We start from the raw sequence: 25,455 nt of genomic DNA on the forward strand, positions 1-25,455 counted from the left end.
CTGCCAGTGATTCCCTGCATAATTCTGAGTGTGGCCCCCAAACCAAAGAAGTGTGAATAATTTCACATTTCTATCAGCATTATTTGAGCAACGCTTTATCCACCAGTACTGTTATTTCTCTTTGAAACTTCCAGTATCATTTAACTAGAGTATCACTGTTATTTAACATGCAATTCCTAAGTATAAATAAATTCATTTTTGCTGACTACCGAAGGGCCTAATATTTTTTCTTTACCAACACTTCTACTAGGATGTTTCCCCCCCTTTATTGTTAAAGATTTTTGTATAGGATTATCTTTAAAATCCTAGTACTTTTTAAGTTTTTTTTTTCTTTTTGAGCCACACTCTGTGCTCAGGGTTACCCTTGGCTCTGCACTCAGGAATTACTCCTGGTAGTACTTGAGTGACCATACGAGATGCCAGGGGATCGAATCCTGGTTGGCAGCCTGCAACGCCGTACCACTACGCTATCATTCTGACCCCACTACTTTAAGTTTTAATAACAAGTATCATTGCTGTACAACCACAGAAAAAGCTGAAAAGTAAATCACCTAAACTATTGTACTGCTTTTATTATTTCTTGTACTTCTGGGGGCATAAAATGTACATTTGTTGTATTTTTAGATTCTTTGTATTTCCTCGTAATTCCAGAACTTTCTATATTCCTTTATTTTCTGAATTATCAGGTTTTTTTGGTTATTTTTAATGGTTAACCAAAGAACATCATCTATAAAATCTATATTTTAAGTTCGGCTTTCATTTTTGTGGTTAAGTAGGTGGTCAGATTTTTATTTTAGTTGTTTCATGGGAGTCAATGTCTCGTCAACAATGTTTAAGGCTATATATTCAATTATGCTTAAGATGAAAATAGGACTGAAAATGTCCTACTTGGGCTTGAAATAGGATTTGAAAATGGATCTACTTGGCTATGGCCAAGTAGATAGTACAGAGGGCTGGAAAGCATGCTTTGCTGGTACCACAGCACCAGGAGTAGCCCTTGGGAACCACCAGGTATGGCCATAAACCAAAAAAATAGGATAAAATTAAAGCAAGAGTGGGAGAAAAATATGCTGGGAACAACACAAGAGCCCGCCCCCACACACACCAAAAAGACCCGCAAGATTATTGATTCCATTATTTCATTCTCCAAAGTTGTACACACAGCCCACCCCCCACCTTTTCTTGGTTTGGGGGCCATACCTGGAAAAGCTCAGGGATCACTCCTGGCACGGTTCAGGTACCAGAAATCAAATTGAGTCAGCCATGTGCAAGGAAAGCACTTTATCCACTGTACTTGTTCTTTTTTTGGGGTCACACCCAGCAATGCACAGGGGTCACTCCTGGCTCATGCACTCAAGAATCACCCCTGGCGGTGCTCTGGGGACCATATGGGATGCTGGGATTTGAACCCAGGTCGGCCGCATGCAAGGCAAACGCCCTACCCGCTGTGCTATCACTTCAACCCCCACCTTACTAGTTCTTAAGACCATGTTATTTATTTTTTTTTATCTACAACCATAATGTTATGCTAAGTGGTCATGTTAACAATTCATGGCAATGTGCGAGGAGAAATGGATAGCAAGTGCTTGGAAATTTTTATAGCAATTTGACAGTGCAGCAGCATCCACAGCGTATGATCAGTATGTCTGTCACACTGACCAGTACAGACCAACCTGGGCATTTTTCAATCATGCTGCACAATTATTCTGTGTAGTAGGACCATATTATGACTTGTGACATTTTAAGATAGACATCTACTAAGTAAAAAGTGTACAAGATACGGGATATGTTTCACTGAAAAATGAATATAACTCTGTAAAATAAAACGATTATCATGAGTTTGCTGAAATTTCTTTTATTTTGGAGCCAGAGTTCCATCTAGTAATGCTGGGAGTAGGGAGTGGAGACATGTATCATGGGGGAACCATGTGCCATTCCTGCCCATGCACCATGTAGTCTCAGGGATAAAACTTGGAGCCTCATATGGAAAGCCCTTTGAGTTATCACCCCAGTCCTGAAACTTCTTTAAAGATCTCTTCTGCAGGATTTGATCCTTGGTCTCCCAAGCACTGCCAGGAATTAATTCCTGAGTGGAGAGCCAGGAATAACCCCTTAGCATTGCCAGGTATGCCCCCACCACTCCAAAAAAGCCTTCTGCTACTTCTCCCCAGTCCTGAAATTCCTTTAAAAATATCCCTGCCATTCTTTGCCAATGCAGTTTTAAAGACTGGTTTCTCTTCAAAGCAGAACATTTTATTTATTTATTTTTATTTAGCTTGCTTTACTTTAGTAATACAGTATATAAAACAAAGGGCATATCATACATGTATTCATTAACTGTTTCTTATGTCACATTTTAGTTACTCATTTTTTATTTTTATATTTTTTTAAAATTTCTTTTTTAATTAGTGAGTCACATTGAGGGTATAGTTACAGATTCACACATTTTCGTGCTTGTTTTTCCCTCATGCAATGTTTAAGAGCCCATCCCTCCACCAGTGTCCATTCTCCACCACCCATGAACCCAATATCCCCCCCACCCCACCCCACCCCGCCTCTGTAGCGGGGCATTCCAATTTGATGTCTCTTTCCTTTTGGGTGTTGTGATTCCAAATAAGGATATTGAGTGGCCATCCTGTTCAGTCTCTAGTCTACTTTCAGCACACCTTCCTGCGCAGGATCTCCAATCACATATTACTTGGTGTTCCCTTCTCTATCTGGGATGACTTTCCCTCAGCGTGTGAGGCCAGCTTCCAAGCTATGGAGCCAACCTCCTGGTATTATATACTACTATTCTTGGGTATTAGTCTCCTACTCCAAAGCAGAACATTTTATATTCCAATGATCCCCCATGAATAGTAGTGTAGTCAACTTAATTTAGAGGAGATAAACAAGAAGCAAATTTGTTACATAAAATCTTTAAAGGCATGTTCCACTTGGAATCATTCACATTCCAATTTAGGATGCATAATTCTTTTACCTTATGGGATTCCCTCCTCCATTTGCCATACTTCCTAAATGAAACTACTTAAAAAAAACTACAAACATTTATCATGTATATTTTATTATATAAACCATACATAATACTATGTCTTTTGGGGGAGTAACTATTGTTGGAACACAAAAAGCTACAAAAGAACAATATTCTACATACTGCCTACGAACTTAATGGTTTCTAAATTCCTCTTTCCTTTTGTTGTTTTGTTTGATTAGGGAACACATACTTTCCTGTCTGCTAAAAAACAAATTTATGATGTGTTGACCATGTATTTGGTGTATGTGTGTTTTAATGTGCTTTTTAGCCTAATCAAAATGTCCCAGGTTTTAATGGGACAATCTAGTCCATTCAAATTTAGTAGAATAACAGCTATATCTTATTCCTTCCATCTTAGTCTATACTTATTATTACTTACTCCTTATATATATTGTGATGTCCTTTTTTTCTAATAGCATTTTGTTGGGTCAGTGTAGTTTCCATTTTTCTACCTTTCCCTTATCCATTTGTAAGTCTTACTGTACTCTTCCACTTGATCATTCCTTTCCCTGATTTCATAATCATGTGAAATGGCACGTAAGAATTTTGTCTAGGAACGCAAACTATTTTCTCCAATTAGGACCTATACTTCCTATCTGCATACTAGTTCTCTTGTGCTGTTGTCTCGGGCCACACCTGGCTGTGCTTAGAGGATACTCCTGGCTGGCTCAGCTCTTGGTGTTGATTCCCAGGGTGCTCAGGGGAATGCAAAATGCCGTGAATTGAACCCAGGGTCACACACATGCAAGACAAGAGCTCGAACAGAGAGCCACATCCCTGGCCCTAATCTTATCACATAATAATGTGGCTACACCTTACATTAAGTTTTGCTTTAACAAAGTCTTACGAAATACCGAAAACTCTAAATAAAACATACCTCCAGGAGCTAAGGCCCCAGGTCCTGCTACAGCAGCTGGCATTTGCCCTGGTGGTGGAACTCCACCCTGCATAGAAGCTTGCATCAAAGGAGGGGCACCGTTCACGTGCATTCCACCCTGACCGAAAGAAAAACCAGATTATGAACGTGTCCTTGTGGGGATGCAATACACAAAGTCTATGACCTCAAAGAACTTTTCAAAGTGACACCCCCTAAATATCCTCTTTATATAGCATTATCTTATCCAACAGTCTAAATGGAAGTTACAACACAAACAATGAGACTGGTTATATAGAATATGATTAAGACAGACTATATTCTAAAGAAAATGACAAGTTCTATGTGTGTGGTAAAGTCATACGTAATATTAGTGACTTCATGACTGGTAATAAGCTTTTTAAAAAGGGAAAATGCCTTACATAATCTGAGAACTCCTCTATGGAACTAAGCTTACCACAGCTGGGGATAGGGAGTAGCGAGTGGTGGTAGTGGCGGTGGGGACACTGAGGTAATGATGGAGGGAAGCAGATACGCTGGTGGAGGGTGTGATGCCAGAAAGCTGTACACATAAAACCTTATGATGAACAGTACTGTAAATCATGATGCCTCAGATAAAATTAAAAATAAAACAAAGAAAACAACCACGTTAAAAAAAAAGGACTTTTTGTTAAAAAAAAAAAAGTATTGGCAATTCACATTTTAAGGTGGAAAATTCTTTAATTTTACAAACCATCTTTTCAAATCCTTTTCCACAAATATAACTTTGATTTGAGAGAAATGTAAATTTCTTTATGTTTTCATTAAGCTCCTGAAAAGAAAGGTACCATTTTCCCCCTTTCTGTGTATTCCACAGAGAACTGAGCAGTCCCCTGTAATAGAAAGAGCTCAGTAAGAAATACAAGTCATTTAAAAAAATCACATAAAGGGACCAGGGATATGACTCAAAAGGGGAAGAGCACATACCTGGCATGTGGGAGACCCTGAGTTTGATACCTAGCACCGCATGGTGCCCCAAACACGAGCAGGTGTTTGTGCCTGGGACTCCGAGCACTGCAGCCCAATTACTGAACCATCAGGCCTACACTGCCAGCTGCATATGGCTGGAAGTAGACCCTGGGCCCCCCACCACTGTTAGGGATAGCCCCTATAAAAACATCACATATATTCTCAGAAAAGACAAACTCTAAAACAGAAAAGAGAAAACTGCACAGTGAACTGGTTAAGAGAAAACAGGCTATGATGCCAGACAAAATCAGGTTCAGACCCCAGGTTTACCACTTAGAATCATGTTACTTTTGGATGAGTTTCCATCTCTGGTGCTTACTTTGTTTTCTATTTTTAAAACAGCATTTAATGAATTAAGAACCAGGATATCCAAATGCCCACAGACCGAATCTAGTTCATGTATTGATTTCTTAACATATAAGCATGCATATATTTGTTTCTGCATTATCTATGGCTAATATCATACTTCAATAGCAGAGTTGAGCAGTTAAGATAAATCCCATTGCCTGCAAAGATAAAAATACTCACTATTTCCCCATTTTATAGGAAATGTTTGCCAAATTCCATTCTACTTCTGACAATCTGATAGGCAAAAATGGTAGCATAGGGGCCAAAGAAATATTAGAGGCAGTAAAGTGCTTTCCTTGCACGTGGCCAACCTGGTTTCAACCCCCAGCACCCCATATGGTTCAAACTACCAGGAGTGATCCCTGAGCAGAGCAAGGACTAAATGCTGAGCACCACGTGGTGTGCGCCAAAAGCAAGACAAAAAGTAGTTTATTATACTGTTTATATGAAATTGAGCATTTTTTCCATATGTTTAACGTAAATTTGCACGTCTACTTTCTGAACTGCTTATGACCTTTCCACTGGGTTACTGGAAATAGAAATATTCTTACTAATTTATTTATAAATGTATAATTTATATTTATAATTATAAAAATTACAAATTTATACTGTAGAGAATAAAAAAAAAGTTTAGGAAACAATTATGCAAATAACTGAAACCTCCTATATGTTCTTTGCAAATTGGAACTTGTACTCTCTTTAAACAACCACTTAAGAATTCATACAGATGCTTCACAATTTTATGCAACCCATTACATACTTATATACTCACGGAATGTACTTTTTCACAACTCGAATTCAAGATGTTTTTTTCTTGAAGGGTTCCATACCCAGTAGTGCTCAGGGTATGCAAAGAAAGTACTCCAGCCCTTTGAGCCACCTCCTGGCCCTCACTTAAACTATTTTGGGGACATATATAGACACATATCTCATATTTGTAGAATGCTTCCACATTCACTTATCTTCACTTTAGTATGGCATTATTTTGCGGTATCTGTGCTGGTATCAGTTCATCTTAACAGCATTTTTATTAAAAGCAATTCGTATTGATTCATATACCTTAACTGCCATGTGCCACATTTTTCCATTAGCTTTTTTATATCCATTTTAGGATACTATTTTTCATTACATTTTTAACATAACTAAAGAGCTCTTCTTTATTAACCAATCTACTTTCTACTTTTAGTGTTAAAAATATTTGTTTCCCAGATTGTTGTCTATGGTGTTTGAAACACATTTCTTATAAATTCAGAGTTCATTGTCACACTTGGAAAGCAAGCTTTTTTCTCATCATTAAGAATTACGATGCCAGGAGGGCTAATCCCACCACGTCACTGCTGTATTAAATAACGTACATGAAGATGAGAGTATATGGACTAACCAAGTGACAATCACGGTGCCACACATGCAAACACAGACAAAATTAGCTAATGATACAGGGCACACAAGAAGAATCTCTGTTTTAAAAACTTAGAACTAAATCTATATTCAGATACCATGTACTCTGGAACCTGGAAACTGCAATTAATATCTCTGGCTCCCGACCATTCTTCTTTCGACATATCCTCCTACAATGAGAATAAACAATATTCTAAGATGTTAAAAAAATATTAACGGATAAAGTCCTACCAAAGACTGGGCCTGAGAGACCTGAGAATTCTGCTGGTTCATTGGCACATTGGCTCCCGAAACAGGTCCAGCATTGTGAACTGCTTGAGGGTTGCCTGCAATCAGTGTTGGAATATTTGTCTGGCGATGTAGAATTTTCTAAAAATTAAAAGATAAATCTATGAGTGTCTAACAAAGCAATTAGAAAATTCCTATTCCATGGAAGGCTTACACTAGCATTTCCATAAACATTACCAGAAACACTCACCAGTGCAATCTCTGGATCCACAATTCTCATCACTACCTGTGCTTGCAGCAAAGCATAAGCCAATTGAGGATTCTGAAGCAACATGTTCCTTGCTTCCTGGGGACTATTCTGGACACATAGCTGAGAACATAAGCAGATCCACCCTTAGTTCGATAATTATTATTTAGTAGCTGACAGTGCTATAGAGTCATTCAAGAAATGTACTATTCATCGGGGCTGGAGTGATAGCATGGCGGGTAGGGCGTTTGCCTTGCACAAGGCCGACCTGGGTTCGATTCCCACCATCCCATATGGTCCCTTGAGCACCGCCAGGGGTGATGCCTGAGTGCAGAGCCAGAAGTGACCCCTGTGCATCGCCGGGAGTGACCCAAAAAGAAAAAAAGAAATGTACTATTCAAAAAGTTCTTTAAATTAGCAATAGTTTTACCATAGCACACAAAACCTTGGCCATAGAGGACAACAAATATTAGGAAAAAAGTCACATTTTAATATCTACATTTGAAGCTGTGCCACAGAACCCCACTCATATTGAACTGTGTAGGTGTTTTGTGGGCAAAATATTAAATAGTTTGAAGTATAGAAGGCATGAGAATGGTCGTCTAGCATGCCTTCTACTTGACCCCAGGAAATAATTCCCATTGATATTATCAATCGATTCCTTGAAAATCTGATTTTTCAAGGTATTTATTCGTCAATTTATTCATCAATACATTTGCAACGTAATGCCAGCTCCCACCTTCATTTGTTTCATCAGTTCAAACATCTGCTCTGGTGGAAGACTAGCCACCGCTTTGCTGATAGATTCAGGGGCATCCTCAGGATTGATACTCTCTCCATAAGGTGACTCAATCACAGGGGCCCCAGTGCCAAGGCCTGATCAACAAGAAAGCACAAGAAAGTTAAGGAGGCAAAATAAAGAATTAAATCATCTCAAGTGCAGTAGATCCTCAAAAAACCCATTTTGGTCAATGGCAGTTTCCAAGTACCTATTGATGCTAAGTGAGGATTTAATGGATCCATTTCCAGGGCTGCTATGAAGATCAATTGATAACTAAATCTTCCGGAGTAAAGTTATTTATGATTTGCATGACCTTTTAATTCAGTGGAGAAATAACAAAGCCTATTGTCTGCGTTCAGAATAAAGCTAGAACTAAGATAACATAGTAGGATAATCTTACCTAAGATGGGGGCTAGGCATTCAAATATGCTTTGACAAATCATCTTAGAAGAAAAAGATTTAGAGGAAAAAAAAGATGCTAATATCAAAATAAAATTCCAGGGACCTGGGAGATGGATCCATGGCCTGATCATGGGTTCAGGCCTGATCCCCAACACCACACGATCCCCTGAATACTCCCTAGCTACTCCACTGGGAGCAGTCCTTGAAAACCCCCAGTTTACACCCAGAGTATCACTAAGGTGTGGCCCAGGAAAAAAAAAATAAAAAATGAAATTTCAGATACCTACCTTATTAAAAAAGCATCAGAGCCTCCACCCCCTTATAGAACCAGCAATGGAGATGAATGTAAGTGGCAAAACAAATGAAATAGTAATACAAATTGTGGCCCTAACTTCATTTTTAATAGCAACTTTATCTTGTTTCTCAAAGACATTCTCCCATAAGCATCTCAGGTCGGTTTAGTAAAAGAGTATGGCTAACAGTATCTTCAGATGCTAAAACACTTCATAAATGAGGACCAGAGTGAAAGTACAGCAGGTAGGGCACTTGCCTTGCCAACCTGGTTTCAAATCCCTGGCAATTTATGTTGTCCCAAGTCCTGTCAAGTATACATGCCCACCAAAGAAGAAACCCGCATCATAAACGGAAAAATCTTCACTGTGACATGCTTACTAACACATTCGTATACAGCTTGAGCTTATACTCACTCTTCAGCTCTTCTTTGTTCTTTTCACTGGCAGCATTGTCCACTCTAAGTGCTCTCCCACTGAATTCACGCCCATTCAGGTTGCGCATGGCGCTAAGTGCAGTCTCTTGGTCTTGGTACTCACAGAAGCCATAACCCTTTGGCTTTCCCGTTTCCCTGTCATATACCAACCTGGAGAGCAGAATAAAGTATGAGACTCAAATGTTACGGAGTTCCTGCTAACAATGCCAACATGCCTTAATTTTGGTTCACTGTAAAAGAAATATTATTTGTTTTAAATAGCATATCATTTAAAAAAATGTATTATTCTGAGTCTCACTGAAATACTTTTAAATTAAAAATATATCTTTTAGTAAAACTTAATGTACACTGGTATATAGGTTTAGATACATCTCAATAAAGGTGTTACAAATAAAAAAACAATGCACGCGTAAAGTCACCGGTTCAAAACTTTGCCATTATCACTATGTGTAGAATTTGTGATTTTAAACAAACCACCAAGAAGTAAAAAAATAACTCTCACCTGAAACTAACAACTGGCCCAACCTCAGAAAAGATGTCTTTTAACTGCTCTTCCGTAGCTTCATACGGAATATTCCCCACTAGAGGAGAAAATAAATAACATTACAATTCTTGAGTTTAGAACAGAACAGAAAACAGTATGGACGATGCATCAATTTCTATCACTGACAAACCAACAACTGGCTCAAATAACATGCGTTTCTCCCATCGTAGTTCCATGTATGCCGGCAGACAATATTTAAATCTTATTTACCAGACGGAATGACAAAACAAACCACTGAGCCTGAGTCCAAACGGGCAGGCACGCCTAAAATGGAGAGCAAATCGGAGATCCCTAGACTCCATATTCTTTTTTGCTGGTGAGGGGCAGGGCAGCAAGCAGCTTGGCTTGACAGTTTCTGGAACCATCTTTATCTGGGAATTGTTCGATTCCCTCAGCTTTGGTGCAAATAAATACGTGGCATCGTTATCGACGTAAAAGCAGGCTAAATATCAATAGGAATTTTTTTACACCCAGCTCACGGGTTTGTACTTCCACATACAGACCCACTCGACGGTGAAATTATCATGAACGAAGCCCAAGATCTTAATAAATGATCCTGATCTCTTTGGGCCAGTCAAGTTCAAAGGCGTCTTTATTACATATTAATTTTTGGTGGGGGGAGGGGCGGCACATTCGGCGGCACTCGGGAGTCACTCCTAGCGGGGACCGTCTGTGGTAAAGGCTCGAACCCTACGTGAGAAGTGAACGAGGGAGGCTCGGACCCCGCCGGGCGGTCTTTCGGCCTCTAACAAGCTGCTCTAACGCTGCCACACGTGACTTCAACATAAACGACTGATTTCGGCTGCAAAGGTACCATCGTCGATCCTCTGCAAAACCTGTGACGCAGTCCTCCTCATTCGCTTCGCATCTTCCTCAAGACGCCGGGGAGCGGCTGCCGCTCGCGGGAGGTCGGCGTGGGGGAGGGGGCGAAGGAAAAATACCCATTTGCCGTGAGCCCCTCACTTCTACACGGTGAGCCCCACGGGGAGAGAGCCCGGGGAACTGAGCCCCACCGCCCTCACTCATCACACTGGGCAAAGACAGCGACTGCGAGGGGGATGCCTGCGCCGCGAGCCCACCGGGGTGATGGCCGCCCCGCCCCTCCCCCCGCTGCACGCTGGTCCGCCATGGGCGGGCAGCACACGTCGCCGGCCTCGGCAGAGCCGCGAGGCGCCAAGGGCCTCTGCACGGCGCTTCCTACCTCCCCCCGTCCCTCCCCGCTGCCGCCCCCGTTTGGATCCAGCGACTCTCCTCACCGAACACTGAACGAAGCGAACGATCCACCGCGGGGTCTCTAACCGGCAAACCCGCCATCGTCGTCTCCCAACGGCTTCCGGCGTGCGGCCGTACACTTCCGAGAGGCGCGGAAGGAGAAGCTGGGTACGCGCGTGCGCAGAAGAGCGGGGGCGGGGCGAGCAGACGCAGGCCCCGCCCCTGACGTCATTGCGTCTGAGCCCAGCGTCCGTGATGTTCCCAAGGCCGCTTCACCCCTTCGGGTGGGGCCGCTGTCAAAGAACTGACGATTGCAATCTCGATGTGCGCGCGCCCGGGCTACTTGGAAGGGGTTCAGTACGTGAGATTCCTGGACAAGCCTCTTCTCTGAGACTAAACGCAAGTTGTCGTCGATGACAACAAACATGGTGGCTGCGCCGTTACCATGGAAACAGCTATCCGTGAGCCGGGACGCTAGCGTTTGCGTTGACACCCCGTTGGTCCGGGAAATGTTTGACTCCTCCCCAAGCCGCGGGCATCTCCTTTTGCAAAAACTGTGAGCTACGGAAGAAAATGTTCAGATCCGTAGCAGTTTCGAGTAGGAAGGAAGGAACAACAGAGCACACACGAAATGGGAGGCGTACGGAGCGCAAATCCGAGAGCCCGAGACTCCATATTCTTTTCAGTGGTGGGGAGTGGGCGGGGCGAAAAGCAACTTGATTGGCAGTTTCTGGAACCATCTGGAAAAAAAATTGACTTGCGTAGTAGCTAAAGCGTGATTTGAAGTTCTCTTTCCGTGATTCTAGACAATGAGTGCTAGAGATTTGTATGGACTGCTTCACAGTTTAAGAGTGACTGTAAAAAAAAAAGAGTGATGGGGCTGGAGCAATAGCACAGCGGGTAGGGCGTTTGCCTTGCACGCGGCCGACCCGGGTTCGATTCCCAGCATCCCATATGGTCCCCTGAGCACCGCCAGGAGTAATTCCTGAGTGCAAAGCCGGGAGTAACCCCTGTGCATTGCCGGATGTGACCCAAAAAGCAAAAAAAAAAAAAAAGAGTGACTGTAAATGGTGTTAATGGCTTGGGATATCACCATGATTTTGTTGACTTTTTTTTTTTCTTTTTGGGTTTTCTTGCTGTGTTTTGTTTTGTCTTGTTTTGCCTTTTGGGTCACATCGGCGATGCACAGGGGTTACTCCCGGCTCTGCACTCAGGAATTACTCCTGGCGGTGCTCAGGGGACCCTATGGGATGCTGGGAATCGAACCCGGGTCGGCCGTATTTGCCCTTCCCCCTGTGCTATCACTCCAGCCCATTTCTTGCTGTTTTCGCTTGGGGGGGGGTCACACCCAGCAATACTCAGGAGTTCCTCCTGGCGGTGCTGGGGGGACCATGTGTATGCCTGTGTTGGAATCCGGGCTGGCCGCGTGCAAGGCAGATACCCTGCCTGCTGTACTATCCTTCTGGCTCCAACAGTTTTTGCGTTGTTTTCAAGGATTCCCGGCAGTGGGTAGTGATTGGGCCCGGCAGGGCTACTCTTTCCTGACCCTGCCACGAAGGCCACGTGGGGCCAGAAACTGAAACTGGCGCCCTGTCCATGTCCTCTGGGTCTTTTGCGTTATCTCCCTGGTCTCGTATTACCTTTCATTTGTGGGAAGGCAGAGACGATTATGAGAGTCACTGCAATAAGTCTAGTTAGGATCAATCACTCAATCACCATACATAATTATTTTTCCTTGTGAGTAGAACTGTTAGCATCTATTCTCAGCAGTTTTCTGGGCCGGGGGCGGGGGTGGGGGCGGGCTGTGACTCCAGACAGCATCCAAGGAGTACTTTGTAAAATCTCCTGCCTGGGTTTTATAAGGACTCTCCTTATCCTTCTGGGTTAGCCTCTGCAAGCACCGAGTAAGCCTTAAGAGGATGCAGGAAAAGACAACAGCGATATTTGATCACAATACAGTACTAATAACTATCGGTGCCTTGCTAGATATGAAATCTCCAAGAGTTCTTTATTTTAATTCTCCTTTTTGGAAGGGATGGTGTGGGGTGGGGTTTAGGCCAAACGGCTTGTGCTTAGGTCTTTCTCCTGTCTCTGTACTCAGGGATCACTCCTGGCTGCCCTCCCCCCTACCCCCCCAACACCATATGGGGTGATTCAAGAGATTGAGTCCTGATCAGGAACGTGCAAGACAAGAACCAAACCCACTGCCTTATCTCTCTGGCCCTCAGATTCTTTATTTTACAAGTTGAAGTTTTGTACCTTTGACCACCTCTTGCTCGCGTCAGTGTGCTCTCTCTCTCTCTCTCCCACACACTACTCCCACATACACCAGCTCCTGCCTTTGCCAGCAACACTCTTTTATCTGTACCTGGAAGGCTTTTGATTTACTTTGGATTCCACATATAAGTGAGAGTAAATGATACTTGTCTTTCTCTAACGGATCACTTAGCACAATGCCTTAAAGGTCTATCCAGAGGCCCGATCCATAGTAGAGGGGGTGGGCTGCTTGCTTTGCATGCGGCCAGTCCCACGTTTCATCCCAAGCATCAGACTCCTCTGAATCTACCGGGAGTGATCACTAGGAGTAAGCCCTGAGCACCACGCGGTGAGTCCAAAACCCAATAACAAATAAATACACAAAAAAGGTCTATCCATATTTTCACAGGTGACAGCATTTCTTTCCTACTTATGGAAATATAGCGTTTTATTGTGCTACATTTTTATCCATTCATCCATTGATGGATGCTTAGGTTGTCTCCATAAAGCATGGGGGGGCATATATTTTTTATGCATTAGTGTTCCTCGTCTACCAATTTACACATGTCATTCAAGAAACAGATTTCTATTTATTTTTATAAAGAGGGATAACAAAATTCAATGACTTGTACAAAGTTACTGTTTGTTAGGATAAAAGCTTTTTTATTCCAATTTTATTTTTTATATTTTAAATAGTTGGAGTGGGGTGTAGAGATAGCACAGAGTAAGGACTTGTCCTTTATGCAGCCAGCCATTTGTGCTCCCACAGCCCTCCCAGGAGTGATTCTTAAGCGCAGAACAAGTAATAACCCCTGAGAACAATGGGATCCCTCTTCAAAAAATCTAATAGTTGAGGAAGTTACAACTGTGTTAAAATTGATAGTACTAGTACGGAAAATTACTACAACTCTCTACCATAAAGAATCTATGACTCTCTATCACTGTCCCTACATCTTTCTTCTGTGGTCTTTTTTCTCCCCTCGCCCCACATCAAATTTAGTAGTTGGTTCTTTATTCCAACACTTTATTTCATTGTTCAACACTGTCCTCTTATTTGGACTGAATTCAACAAATGAGTGAGATTATTCAGTATTTCTCCTTCCTCTGTTTTATTTCATTTAACATAATACCCTCTAATTCTAACTACACTGCAGCAAACTTCATGATTTTATTTTTTCTCACAACTGCATATTATTCCATTTTTATATATGTCACAAATTCTTTATTTTTCACTATTGGGTATTTGGGTTGTTTCCATATCCTGCCTACTATACTGTATCACTGTCATCCTGTTGTTGCTCATCTATTTGCTTGAGTGGGTGCCAGTAACGCCTGCATTTGTCCCTGTCGAGTTCAGGGGAATGAGGCCCATTATTATTACTGTTTATGGCATATCAAATATGCCACAGGTAGCTTGCCAGGCTCTGCCATGCGAGATTCTACTAGAGTGCAGCAATGAACTTTGCTTTCATATAAATGTTTTTCTGTTCTGGGAGTAGATGATTTGAAGTCAAATCACTGGGTTGTGTGGGAGTTCTGTTTCCATAGAGGTTGTGCTAGATGACGTTCTTATCAACAGTGAATTAGGGTTAATTTTTTAGCACATGCCTATCAATATGCTAGTTTCCGATATTTTTGGTACATACCATCTCACTGGTGTGAGATGCTATCTCGGTTGTATTGATTTGCATTTCCCTAATGAGGAGTGATGATAAGCACTTTTCATGTGTATACTAGCCATGTGTTTGTCTTCTTTGAAGAAGTGTCTATACATCTCTTCTCCCCCTTTTTAGGTGCATTTATTGGGTTGTTTGTTGTTGTTGAGCTTTGTGAGTACTTCATTTGTCTTGGATATCAACCCTTTATTTGATGCATTATGTGCGAATATTTTGTCCCATTCAGTAGGGTGTCTTATTTTAGCTTGAGTTTATTTTATTACACAAAACATTTTTAATTTACTGTAACCCCAGTTGTTTAGTTTTGTATTTTTATTTTTTAACTAAGATATGTTTTATATGTTAATTATGAAAGCTTTATTATATAGCAGTAGCAATGTTCGTTTAGCTCCAATTTCACATTAGCAGCAAAAAACACAAAACCCATAGAAAAACTCTCATCATCATATACATGGAATTTACTGAGTTTTTGTTTCTATTTTTGTATTTTTTTCTTTTCTTCTGGAGTCAAATCATTGAAGATCCTTCTAAGGTCTATTTCCAGTGGGGTTATTATTCTTCCTTCTCCTCTTCCTCTTCTTCCTCCTCCTTCTTCTCCTCCTCTTCTTCTTTTCTTTTTTTTATTTCTGGGCCACAACCGATAGTGTTCAAGGCTCTGTCTTTAGGGATCACTCCCGGCAGGCTTGTGGGATCATATAGGATGCCAGGGATTGAAACAGGGTCGGTCAAGTGCAAGGCAAGCACCCTACCTACCCTATAGCTACTACTATTGCTCGGGCCCTCCTTCAGTTTCTTTTAAACATGTAATTATCCAGTTTTCCCAACGGAATTTGCTGAAGAGATTTTCTTTGCTCCATTTCGTGTACCTACCTCCATTCTTGTAGACTAACTGTACATAAATTCAAGGGTTTGTCTTAGGGCCGGGCGCGGGGCGGGAGGGGGGGAACCCGGCGAGGGGCGTGTCCCGGGCCCAGGCACTGCGGATGCCCCGTCTAGACCCTCCCTCCGGGCCCCGTGCTCAGCTGCCTTGCGACTGGACAAGTGGCCCCGGGGCAAATGAAGATAAAACACTGTCCGCCAACCTAAAATACCTTCCCTTGGGAATTCTAGTATTTCAGAGAACCAGTCTGCTTCTGACAATACGTCATTCTAGAACTTTAAAAGAGGAGGGACCTCGGGATCTGTCTTCCAGGCCGGTGGTCCTTTGCTGAGCTCCTGAAGATAACAACCTGCATCTTTTTGGTCTACAAAGACAGGGATGAGGAAACTGAGGCCTTGAGAGAGGGTCAACTACCAGTTGAAAATTCTCCAGCAGCATTGTTTTCTGTGTCTATGCTTAGTAAAAAGTTAGGTGTGTGCCAGCGATTCTCCCTAGTAATTCTGATGACAGGAGTTGCTTTTGTCCAGTGGCCCTCGGATTCTCAGGAGCTGGACTCCAAGGACCAGGACTCAAAGGACTCAAGGCTGGCTCGCAGTTTGTCGGCCTCATGGCAGTTCTCACAGCCTGTTTTTTCAAGTGGCTTTGCTGGGGTTTACTTCGAGAGAAAATCTTAAAGGAAACCAAACAATCAGTGTGGATAAGAAATATCCAACTGGGTTTCTTTGGTAGTATATTTGGGTTGATGGGTGTGTACATTTATGATGGAGAATTGGTATCCAAGAATGGATTTTTTTCAGGAATCTAACCAGCTGACTTGGATAGTTGTTATTCTTCAGGCACTTGGTGGTCTTGTAATAGATGCTGTTATTAAGTATGCAGATAATATCTTTAAAGGATTTGAGACCTCTTTGTCCATAATATTACCAACACTGATATCCTATTTTGGCTACAAGATTTTGTGCCGACCAGTGTCTTTTTCCTTGGAGCCATCCTGGTAATAGCAGCTACTTTCCTACATGGTGATGATCCCAAACCTGCAGGAAGTCTCACTAAAGCATAGTTGAATACTGTCTTTCCCTGTTTTTTTCACAATGGTGCACTGGGAATCTCAGTATTAGTCTTACACAGAGGATACCTTCAGATTCTAAGAAGATACCACCATGCTGAATCTGATCATGTTATTCACATGGTTTGAAAATATGTAAGTTTATAAAGAAAATGTGTGTATTTAACAAAATATCTATTGCATTTAGAAATCAAAACTTGAAAGTATTTCCAGGGATGAGAATTGTTGGAGGAAACTAGAAGTTTGAATTTTAAAGAGATTCTAGCTTTTTTGATTGATACAGAAAAGTCCTATGCACATGTTGCCAATTAGGTTAATTTTGAATTTTTTAAACTTTTTTTTCTGATACAGCAAATTGTAAGGCATATTCAAAGTTTACCAATTATAATTACCTATTATGCTGTGAAGAAGTAGATGTATGATTTGAAAGACATTTTTGTGTACCTGAGACTTTATATTCATATGAAAGATTACTAAACAATGAATTGCAAAATGCTATTGTTCAACTACATGAAAGTTGAGAAAAGTGATATTCTGGGTCTGATTTGTCAGAGGATGAAATTCATGTTTAAGTTTAACATAGGAAAACATAGACATTTCTTTCTCCATCTACATTTTACGATCCTGTAATGCCATGAAACTGGTGAGGGCAATCCATTGGCCACCATGCTTGACTGTCGCCGGTGACTTTTGTACCAGTGGGGTTTGTCTTTAATCTCATAATTATATTTATATTTCTTTTCTGTAAATTAGAAAAATCCTTCTTATAAATATTGCTTTAAATTAAAATTTTGTGTTAATTTCCACTATAGTGAAAGAACTCAAGGGTTTACATATTCATGTAATAATTTAAAATAAAATAATTATTATTATTGCCTAATATCTCCATTTGGAGATTTGAGATTTATCAAAGTATACACTGTATGTAACTAGAATCTTTGTGAATGAAAAGCTTATTCATTAAGCTGTATGAATTTCCTTTATTCTGTAACTGTTGAAAAAAAATACTACCAAACAATAGTAGTACAAATGTCAATGAATTGAGACCATAATGACTTTTCTCAGAGACATTCTTGATTGCCGTGTTCTATTATTTAATGGCACTGTCACCATAAGCCCAAGGCTTCTTGGAGAATTGTCCAGACCTTTGTTTGGTCTGGAAGAGGCAGTGGAGTTTGAAGTTCCTATACAAGCCGTTGGGCGGGAACAAACATTGCTTTGAAATAGTGGTTTCTTGTCCTTTTTTATTAGCACTGGAGGTGAGGTTGAAAATTACGACTTATTTTGTAAATTGATTCAAGGGAAAGAGAATATAGCAGAAAAATAAGATGAACTGATGAGCAAAAATACTTTGTAAATTTGGATGTGGGTCTAATAATTAAATAAGAAATCTATTAAGTTTAAGAACTATTTTACTTTATTCTTTTCATTTATACTTAAATTTAAAACTCCCCATTTCTATAATATAAAATTGTGAAAAAATAATAAATATTTTATATGATTCTCCTAAAAAAAAGGTTTGTCTTAGAACTCTATTGTGTTTCAATAGTCTGCAAGTCTATCTTTATTCAAGTAACATAGTTTTGATTATAATGGCTTTATAGTACAATTCAAAGTCAGGGAACACAATATTTCCATCCTCTTCTTATTAGAATTACGTTGGCTATTCAGGGAGTTTTATGATTCCATATAAATTTTTAATCATGTATTTTCCAAGTTGTCTTTGAAATGTTAATGTCTGTAGCATCAAATCTGTATAATGCTTTGGCTGGGATAGTCATTTTGAAAATGTTAACTCTTCCAATCTGTGAATATGGAATTTATTTTTCATTTCCTGGTGTCTTCTTCTATTTCTCTCAGTAGTGCCTTATAACATTGTCTGACTGAAACCCAGTCATGAACAGCTTTGTGTCTCTATCCACAGTGATTAAGTAAAATAAAAAATTAATATTAACAAATAATGCCTTATAGTTTTCTCTGCATGGGTCTTCCAACTTTTAATTTCTAGGTATCTGATGTTTTGGGACATTAGTATGAAAGGGGTTATCTTTTTAAATTCTTTCTTTTCTAGTTATTTGCATGCATAAATGCGGCAAATTTTTTGTATGTTAAATTTTTAGCCTACTACCTTGCTGTATTGTTTTATTGTTTCTGGAGTGTTTTGGTAAAGTCTTTTTGGAATCAAGTCTTCCTCTTGATTCTAAGTATATTAATATGTCATCGGCAAATAGTGATAGATTAACTTCTTTTCCATTTGGATCCTTTTGATTTATTTTTCATGTCAGTTTCCTGTGACAAGAACTTTCAAAACTATACTGAATCATAGTTTAGTTTTGAACTATGATGGTAAAAGTGGGCAGTCCTGCTTTGGGCCGATCCCAGGGGTAGGATTTCAGTTTTTCAGTAATGAATATGATATTGACTTGGGTTTGTGTAGATGGTTATTTCTGTAGGAATGTTACTTCTATTTCTATTTTTGAGATTTTTTTAAAACTTAATTTGCACATACTGAATCATCAGCTACTGAGAGTATCCCGCCTGCACAGCAGAGCCTGGCAAGCTACCCGTGGCATATTCGATATGCCAAAAACAGCAACAAGTCTCACGATGCAGACATTACTGGTGCCCACTCCAGCAAGTCGATGAACAATGGAAGGACAGTGCTACAGTGCATACTGAATTATCCTTGCATCCCTGTGACAAAACTCATTTGTTCCTGTATATGTTCCTTCTGATATATTGTTGTATTTAGTTCCCTGAAATTTAGTTGAGGATTTTTCCCTTGATATTCATCAGGATTCTCAGTCTATAATTTTTTTCTTAGTAATATATTTGTCTGTTTTTGGTATTAGGGCGATGTTGAATTTATATAAACTGTTAGGAAGAATTATTGTTTCTTGAAAATTTTAGAGGAGTATGATAAGTGAGAAAGCCACAAATAGACGCCTATCTTCAGAAACTCTCGAGCTCATTCACCAACGTGGTTTGGCATGAGCCTCAGGCAATCACAAGCTAATGTCTGAGCTCACAAAGCTGTACAGAGAAGTGATAAAGGAAGACCTTAAAGAGAGAAGAGCAGCAGTATTGGCCAATGCGGCAGAAGCTGGAAAAAGTATTTGAAATGCCTGCCTGTCCTTTGCCAACTATAAAACCAAGATGACTGCCCTCTGACGTCCTGATGGATCTGTCACATCTTCCAGAAGGGCAATGGAGAAGATTATCCACGACTTCTCCAGTTCTCCTTGATAGCCATGTCCACTTGCCCACATACCAAATTTTGCCAGATAAATATGTCGTTCCCAACATTCTCTCTTCTTAAATCCGACACGCCATTTTGTCGGTAAGGAAGCAAACATCACCCAGTCCAGACAAGGTCAGACCCGAACACCAGAACTTGTCAATACACTGGCTCAAGAGGAAATATCATAGGTGGGCGACCAGGTGTTCTTTTGACGTCCCGTGGAATCAATTTCCTCTTGATTCAGTCTTGGAAGACTGTATGATTATAAGAACTCATCCTTTTTTAGGTTCTTTAACGTGAAGGCATAGAGTCATTCATAATAACCTTTTATGACCTTTGTATTTTTGAAGCGTCATAATTTCCCCCTTTTCATCTTTGATCATTTTTATTTCAGTTTTATCTCTACTTATATTTGTTAAGCTAGTAAGGTGTTTGTCAATCTTTATTCTTTCAGAAAAAAAAACCAATTCCTGGTTTTATTGACCCTTCGAATTGTGTTCTTTTTTTTTGCTTTTGGGGTCACACCCAGCGATGCTCAGGGGTTACTCCTGGTTTTGCACTCAGGAATTACTCCTGGCAGTGCTTGGGGGACCATATGGGATGCCGGGGATCAAACCCGGGTCGGCTGCGTGCAAGGCAAAGGCCCTACCCGCTGTGCTATTGCTCTGGCCCCTCGAATTGTGTTCTTGGTTTTTATATGATTGGTTTCTAGTCTAATTTTTTATTATCTCCTTTCTTCTTACTTTGGGACTCATGTATTGCTCTTTTTCTAGTTTCTCTAGTACTTAAGTTTGGTCATTGATTTTTTTCTGATATAATCCTGTATTGCTACTAACTTCCTCCTTTGTACTGCTTTTGCTGTGCCCTACAGGTTGTGATAGTTTCTGTTTCATTCTCATTTGTTTTAAGAAATCCTTGTATTTATTCTTTGGATTCCTCCTTTATCCAATTGTTATTTAACACGTTGAATCTGGCACTTATAATTGGTGGTTCACACTTAAATGTGGTTTAATTAACACAAATTGCAGCACTGTTGTTAATGTTTTAACAGAATGCTGTCCTGTTACCAAATACTAGAGCTTCTTTTGTTTTATTATTATTTATTTCTACCTTTGTGGCTTAATGATCTGAAAAAATAGTTGGTATTATTTCTAGTTCTTGTTGAAATTATAGATGTTTGATTTGACTCAGCATATGATTTATCCTGGAGAATTTTCTTTGTGTGCTTTAGAAGAAATTGTATTCAGCTTTATGGGGTAAGGGATGGTTAGAGGGTGCTGAAGATATCCATTAGACCGAGTTCTTCCAATTCCTTAGTTAGGGTTCTATTTTTTTTCTTTTTGGATCACACCCGGCGATGCACAGGGGTTACTCCTGGCTCTGCACTCAGGAATTACCCCTGGCAGTGCTCAGGGGACCATATGGGATTCTGGGAATCGAATCCGGGTCGGTCGCGTGCAAGGCAAACACCCTACCCGCTGTGCTATTGCTCCAGCCCCTTAGTTAGGGTTCTTGTTTCGTTATTAATGTTCTGTCTGGTTGATTTGTCCAATGATGTGAATGGTAGATTAAAATCTCATTACTGTTGTACTGCCAACTGATAAATCTCTCAGGTCTATTATCAATTGCTTTATAAACTTTGCTGCCCATAGTTCAGTGCATATATGTTGATAAGAGCTGTTCTCTTGTTGTATTGATCCCCTAACCAGTATGTAATGTCCATCCTTATCTCTTATTTTATTTAGCTTGAATATTATGTGTTTCATGAAATTATGACTATTCATGATTTTTAGCCTGTTGTTAGCCTGTATGATTATTTCCAAACCTTTCAGTCTGAGCTTATGCTTAGCAAGAGTTTTTTTGTTTTCGTTTTGTTTTTTTTGCTTTTTTTTTGGGGGGGTCACACCCGGCGATACACAGGGGTCACTCCTAACTCTGCACTCAGGAATTACCCCTGGCAGTGCTTAGGGGACCATATAGGATGCTGGGAATCGAACCCGGGTCAGCGGCGTGCAAGGCAAACGCCCTACCCGCTGTGCTATCACTCCAGCCCCAGCAAGAGTTTAATAGTGTCTCTTAAAAGCAACAGAAGATTGGATTTGTTTTTGCTTTTGTTTGGGGTCGCATTCATTGGTGATCAGGAGTTATTCCTGGTTCTGAGCTCAGGAGTGCACCCTAGTGGTACTCAGGGGACCATGTGTGGTTGCAGGGATTAAATCTGGTTCAGCTGCCTGCAGCCTACTGTACTATCTCTTTGGTCCAATCATTTTTTGAGGGGTGTTCAGTCCATACCCAGCAGTGCTCAGGAACTGCTCTCAGCATACAAGGCCAGCACCTTAAACCCTGTACTATTTCTTTGGCTCCAGGTTTTAGGATTTTTAAGTAATACGCTGTCTCCAGGCTGGACACAGGAGTTAAGGCAGATGTTTTTCATATGAAAAACCAAGTATGATTCTTTGCACCACATGGCTCCCCAAGCATAGCCATGTGTGCCCTAGAGACTCTTAAGTGCCAGTGCCTGGCTAATGCCTGGAACCTCAGGGACTGAACAACATCCTGGGACTCGAATTAAATTTCAGAACTTCATTCCCACTTTTTTATGGGGCGGAGTCACACCCGGCAATGCTCAGGGATTACTCCTGGCTCTGCACTCAAGAGTTACTCCTGGCTTGCTCAGGGGACCATATGGGATTCCAGGGATCAAACCTGGATCAGCTGTGTGCATGGCAAATGCCGTCCCTGCTATACTATCTCTCTGGAACCGAAAACTTTCTTGTTTTTTATGGTCTTGATAATATTGAGGCCTGATCTCCTACTTTATTGTCCATATTTAGTGTTTGATGTGTTTGATTCTTTCCCTACTATTAACCTAGGATTATGGGGATTTGGGACGAAAACTGCACAGGTAAAATGCTATTCTCACAATATCTTGTCCAGACCTTTATCAGTTGGTTCTGGTAAGGCTTGACAGGTTTCTCTTCTGTAAAATTGCTTTCCCCAATTTCTTATTCTTCATAAGGAAGTCAATTCATAAGGCAGTCACCCAATAAAGTATACACTAAAGAAGGGTTAGGGAGTGAGCAAGCGGGGAGAGAGCGAGAGAGAGAGTGAGCGAGGGAGAGAGAGAGAGAGAGAGAGAGCAGTGGGTAAGGTGTTTGTCTTGAATGTGACTGACCTGAGTTTAGTCCCTGTTAACACATATGGTACTCGAAGCCCTGCCAAGAGTGTTCCCTGAGCACATCACCAGTAGTAAACTTTGGGCACTTATGGGTGTGGTCCTCAAACAAAAAACAATATAAGGAAAAAATTTAAATGTTGGGGTCAGAGAGATAGTACAGCAAGTAAGCTATTTGACTTGTATGTGACTGATCTTGATTTTTTCCCTGGCACTACAATATGGTCCCCTGAGTCCTTCCAGGATTAATCCATGAGCACTACAAAGTATGACTCAAAAAAATCAATAAAGGGGAGAGAGAATGTTATAGGAAATATTAAGAAAGATAGAAAGAAAAGGCTGTATAATTTCCTATGTGGCAATTATCTATCTATCTATCTATCTATCTATCTATCTATCTATCTATCTATCTATCTATCTGTCTGTCTGTCTATATATCTATCTATATGTCTATGTACCTTTTAGCATTTTATAATTAAGAATGGTTTGTTTTCTTGCTTAAATTGTTCCAGTTTTATGCATTAGAAGCTCTTTCACATTGATTTCTCTTTTCTTCTCATATGTCTCCATGTTATAAGCACTAGTCATACTTTCTGGCACTAAAAAGGTGCTAATTTTATAAATTTGTTGCACAGCCATTGGAGAATTAGCCATTTTCCCCGAAGGAGTCCTCACAAATGTTTTCTACAATATGAAAAATCTAGTAGATTATAGTGGAATCATGAAAACCCATTTGGAGGGAGTATTTATGTATATTAAGCCATTAATAAGGACAAAAGTACAAGAGAAAACTTGAAGAGCCATATACCAACTCTTTCTATATTATAGTTTACTCTACTTTTGGAGACAATAGAAGGCCATAATAAACTAAGAGTTGGATACCTTAAGTTCAAGTGCCATCTCTGTCATTTTCTAACTTTGTATATTTTAACCTCATTTTCTCATCAGTATTATGAATATAAGAACCTCATTTAGTTGTTGAGGCAAAAATAAGTGTTATGGAATATGTGATTTTCTTTTTTTTAATTAGTTTATTTTTAATTAGAGAGTCATCGTGAGGGTACAGTTACAGATCCATACATCTTTGTGCTCATGTTTCCCCCATACAAAGTTCGATAACCCATCCCTTCACCAGTGCCCATTCTCCACCACCAGTAAACCCAACATCCCTCCCACCCTCCCCAGTCCCGTCTCCCCCCACCCCACCCTGCCACTATGACAGGGTATTCCCTTTCATTTCTCTCTCTGATTAGGTGTTGTGGTTTGCAATAAAGTGTTGAGTGGCCATTGTGTTCAGTCTCTAGTCTGTATTTGGCCCGTATCACCCTTCCCCCACATGACCTCCGACCACATTTTACTTGGTGGTCCCTTCCCTGAGTTACCCAGAATGAGAGACCAGCCTCCAAGCCATGGAGACAACCTCCTGGTACTTATTTCTACTATTCTTGGGCGTTAGTCTTATAGTCTATTATTCTATGGAATATGTGATTTTCACAGTGTCTGGCACATGCTGAACATAAATGTTTTAATTTGTTGCTAGATTTAATTTACATGTCTGAACTAGTTACTGTAATACTATGAAAAACTCAGATCTCACTTTTTCTGATTAATGCCTATGTTATTCAGCTGATCTCTTGTTCCATATCTTTCCTAGGTATAATGGTGATGTGACCCAGTACATGTTTTGCTTTGTTGTATCATACAGAATCTGTGAGTGACACCATTGCCCTATACTCGAGAAGTTTTGGGTATCCCAATGAAGGTGACAGTCCTAGGAAACATCGTCTGTAAGTAACTGCTTTCCGCCAGATCCTGATTTAGATTCAGATCATTCTTGAGTCTATAACAGTATTTTTCTACTAGGTCGAAATAAAATCTCATCATGTATAATATGTTCTCATCAAAATGCATTGAACACTGAATCTCTTTTTTTCATAGAATAAAAACATCATTTTATTTTATTTTATTTTATTGAATCACCATGTGCAAAGTTACAAAGCTTTCAGGCTTAAGTCTCAGTTACATAGAGACTGAACATAATGGCCACTCAACACCTTTATTGCAAACCACAACACCTAATCAGAGAGAGAGAACAAAAGGGAATACCCTGCCATAGTGGCAGTGTGGGGTAGGGGGAGACGGGACTGGGGAGGGTGGGAGGGATGTTGGGTTTACTGGTGGTGGAGAATGGGCACTGGTGAAGGGATGGGTTATCAAACTTTGTAAGGGAGAAACATGAGCACAAAAATGTATAAATCTGTAACTGTACCCTCACGTTGACTCACTAATTAAAAATTAACTATTAATTAAAAAAAAGTCTCAGTTACATAATGCTCGAACACCCATCACTTCACCAGT

The 25,455-nt window shown here is 40.4% G+C and overlaps 1 protein-coding gene, 1 non-coding gene and 1 pseudogene across 9 annotated transcripts in view; 1 reads left to right on the plus strand and 2 right to left on the minus strand.

Moving 5' to 3' along the window:
• Nucleotides 1-10,985, minus strand: part of CSTF2 (cleavage stimulation factor subunit 2) — a 100,892-nt gene extending 89,907 nt beyond the window's left edge. For 5 of the 8 annotated variants that reach the window (XR_008627228.1, XR_008627227.1, XR_008627229.1 and 2 more), the window contains exons 1-9: nucleotides 10,848-10,985; nucleotides 9,550-9,628; nucleotides 9,028-9,197; nucleotides 7,877-8,013; nucleotides 7,141-7,260; nucleotides 6,915-7,031; nucleotides 6,761-6,832; nucleotides 4,366-4,470; nucleotides 3,912-4,029 (exon numbers count right to left, since the gene is read on the minus strand). Coding sequence is in view for 5 of the 8 variants with exons in the window: in XM_055120317.1 (XP_054976292.1) it covers nucleotides 3,912-4,029; nucleotides 4,366-4,470; nucleotides 6,761-6,832; nucleotides 6,915-7,031; nucleotides 7,141-7,260; nucleotides 7,877-8,013; nucleotides 9,028-9,197; nucleotides 9,550-9,628; nucleotides 10,848-10,905 (976 nt within the window). In the remaining 3 variants the exon portion in view is untranslated. Of the gene's footprint in view, nucleotides 1-3,911; nucleotides 4,030-4,365; nucleotides 4,471-6,760; nucleotides 6,833-6,893; nucleotides 7,032-7,140; nucleotides 7,261-7,876; nucleotides 8,014-9,027; nucleotides 9,198-9,549; nucleotides 9,629-10,847 lie in introns of all 8 variants that reach the window. The other 3 variants (XM_004611652.2, XM_004611651.2, XM_055120318.1) reach the window with 2 other exon arrangements.
• Nucleotides 10,986-12,603: 1,618 nt separating this feature from the next.
• On the minus strand, nucleotides 12,604-12,726 carry LOC129400187 (small nucleolar RNA SNORA26). The gene has a single exon (XR_008627509.1). It is a non-coding gene; the product is annotated as a small nucleolar RNA SNORA26 (small nucleolar RNA).
• Nucleotides 12,727-15,718: 2,992 nt separating this feature from the next.
• On the plus strand, nucleotides 15,719-16,675 carry LOC101551129 (UDP-N-acetylglucosamine transporter-like; annotated as a pseudogene).
• The last annotated feature ends 8,780 nt before the right edge of the window (nucleotides 16,676-25,455 follow it).

This window comes from Sorex araneus, chromosome X, assembly GCF_027595985.1.
Source record: "Sorex araneus isolate mSorAra2 chromosome X, mSorAra2.pri, whole genome shotgun sequence".
Taxonomy (NCBI): domain Eukaryota; kingdom Metazoa; phylum Chordata; class Mammalia; order Eulipotyphla; family Soricidae; genus Sorex; species Sorex araneus.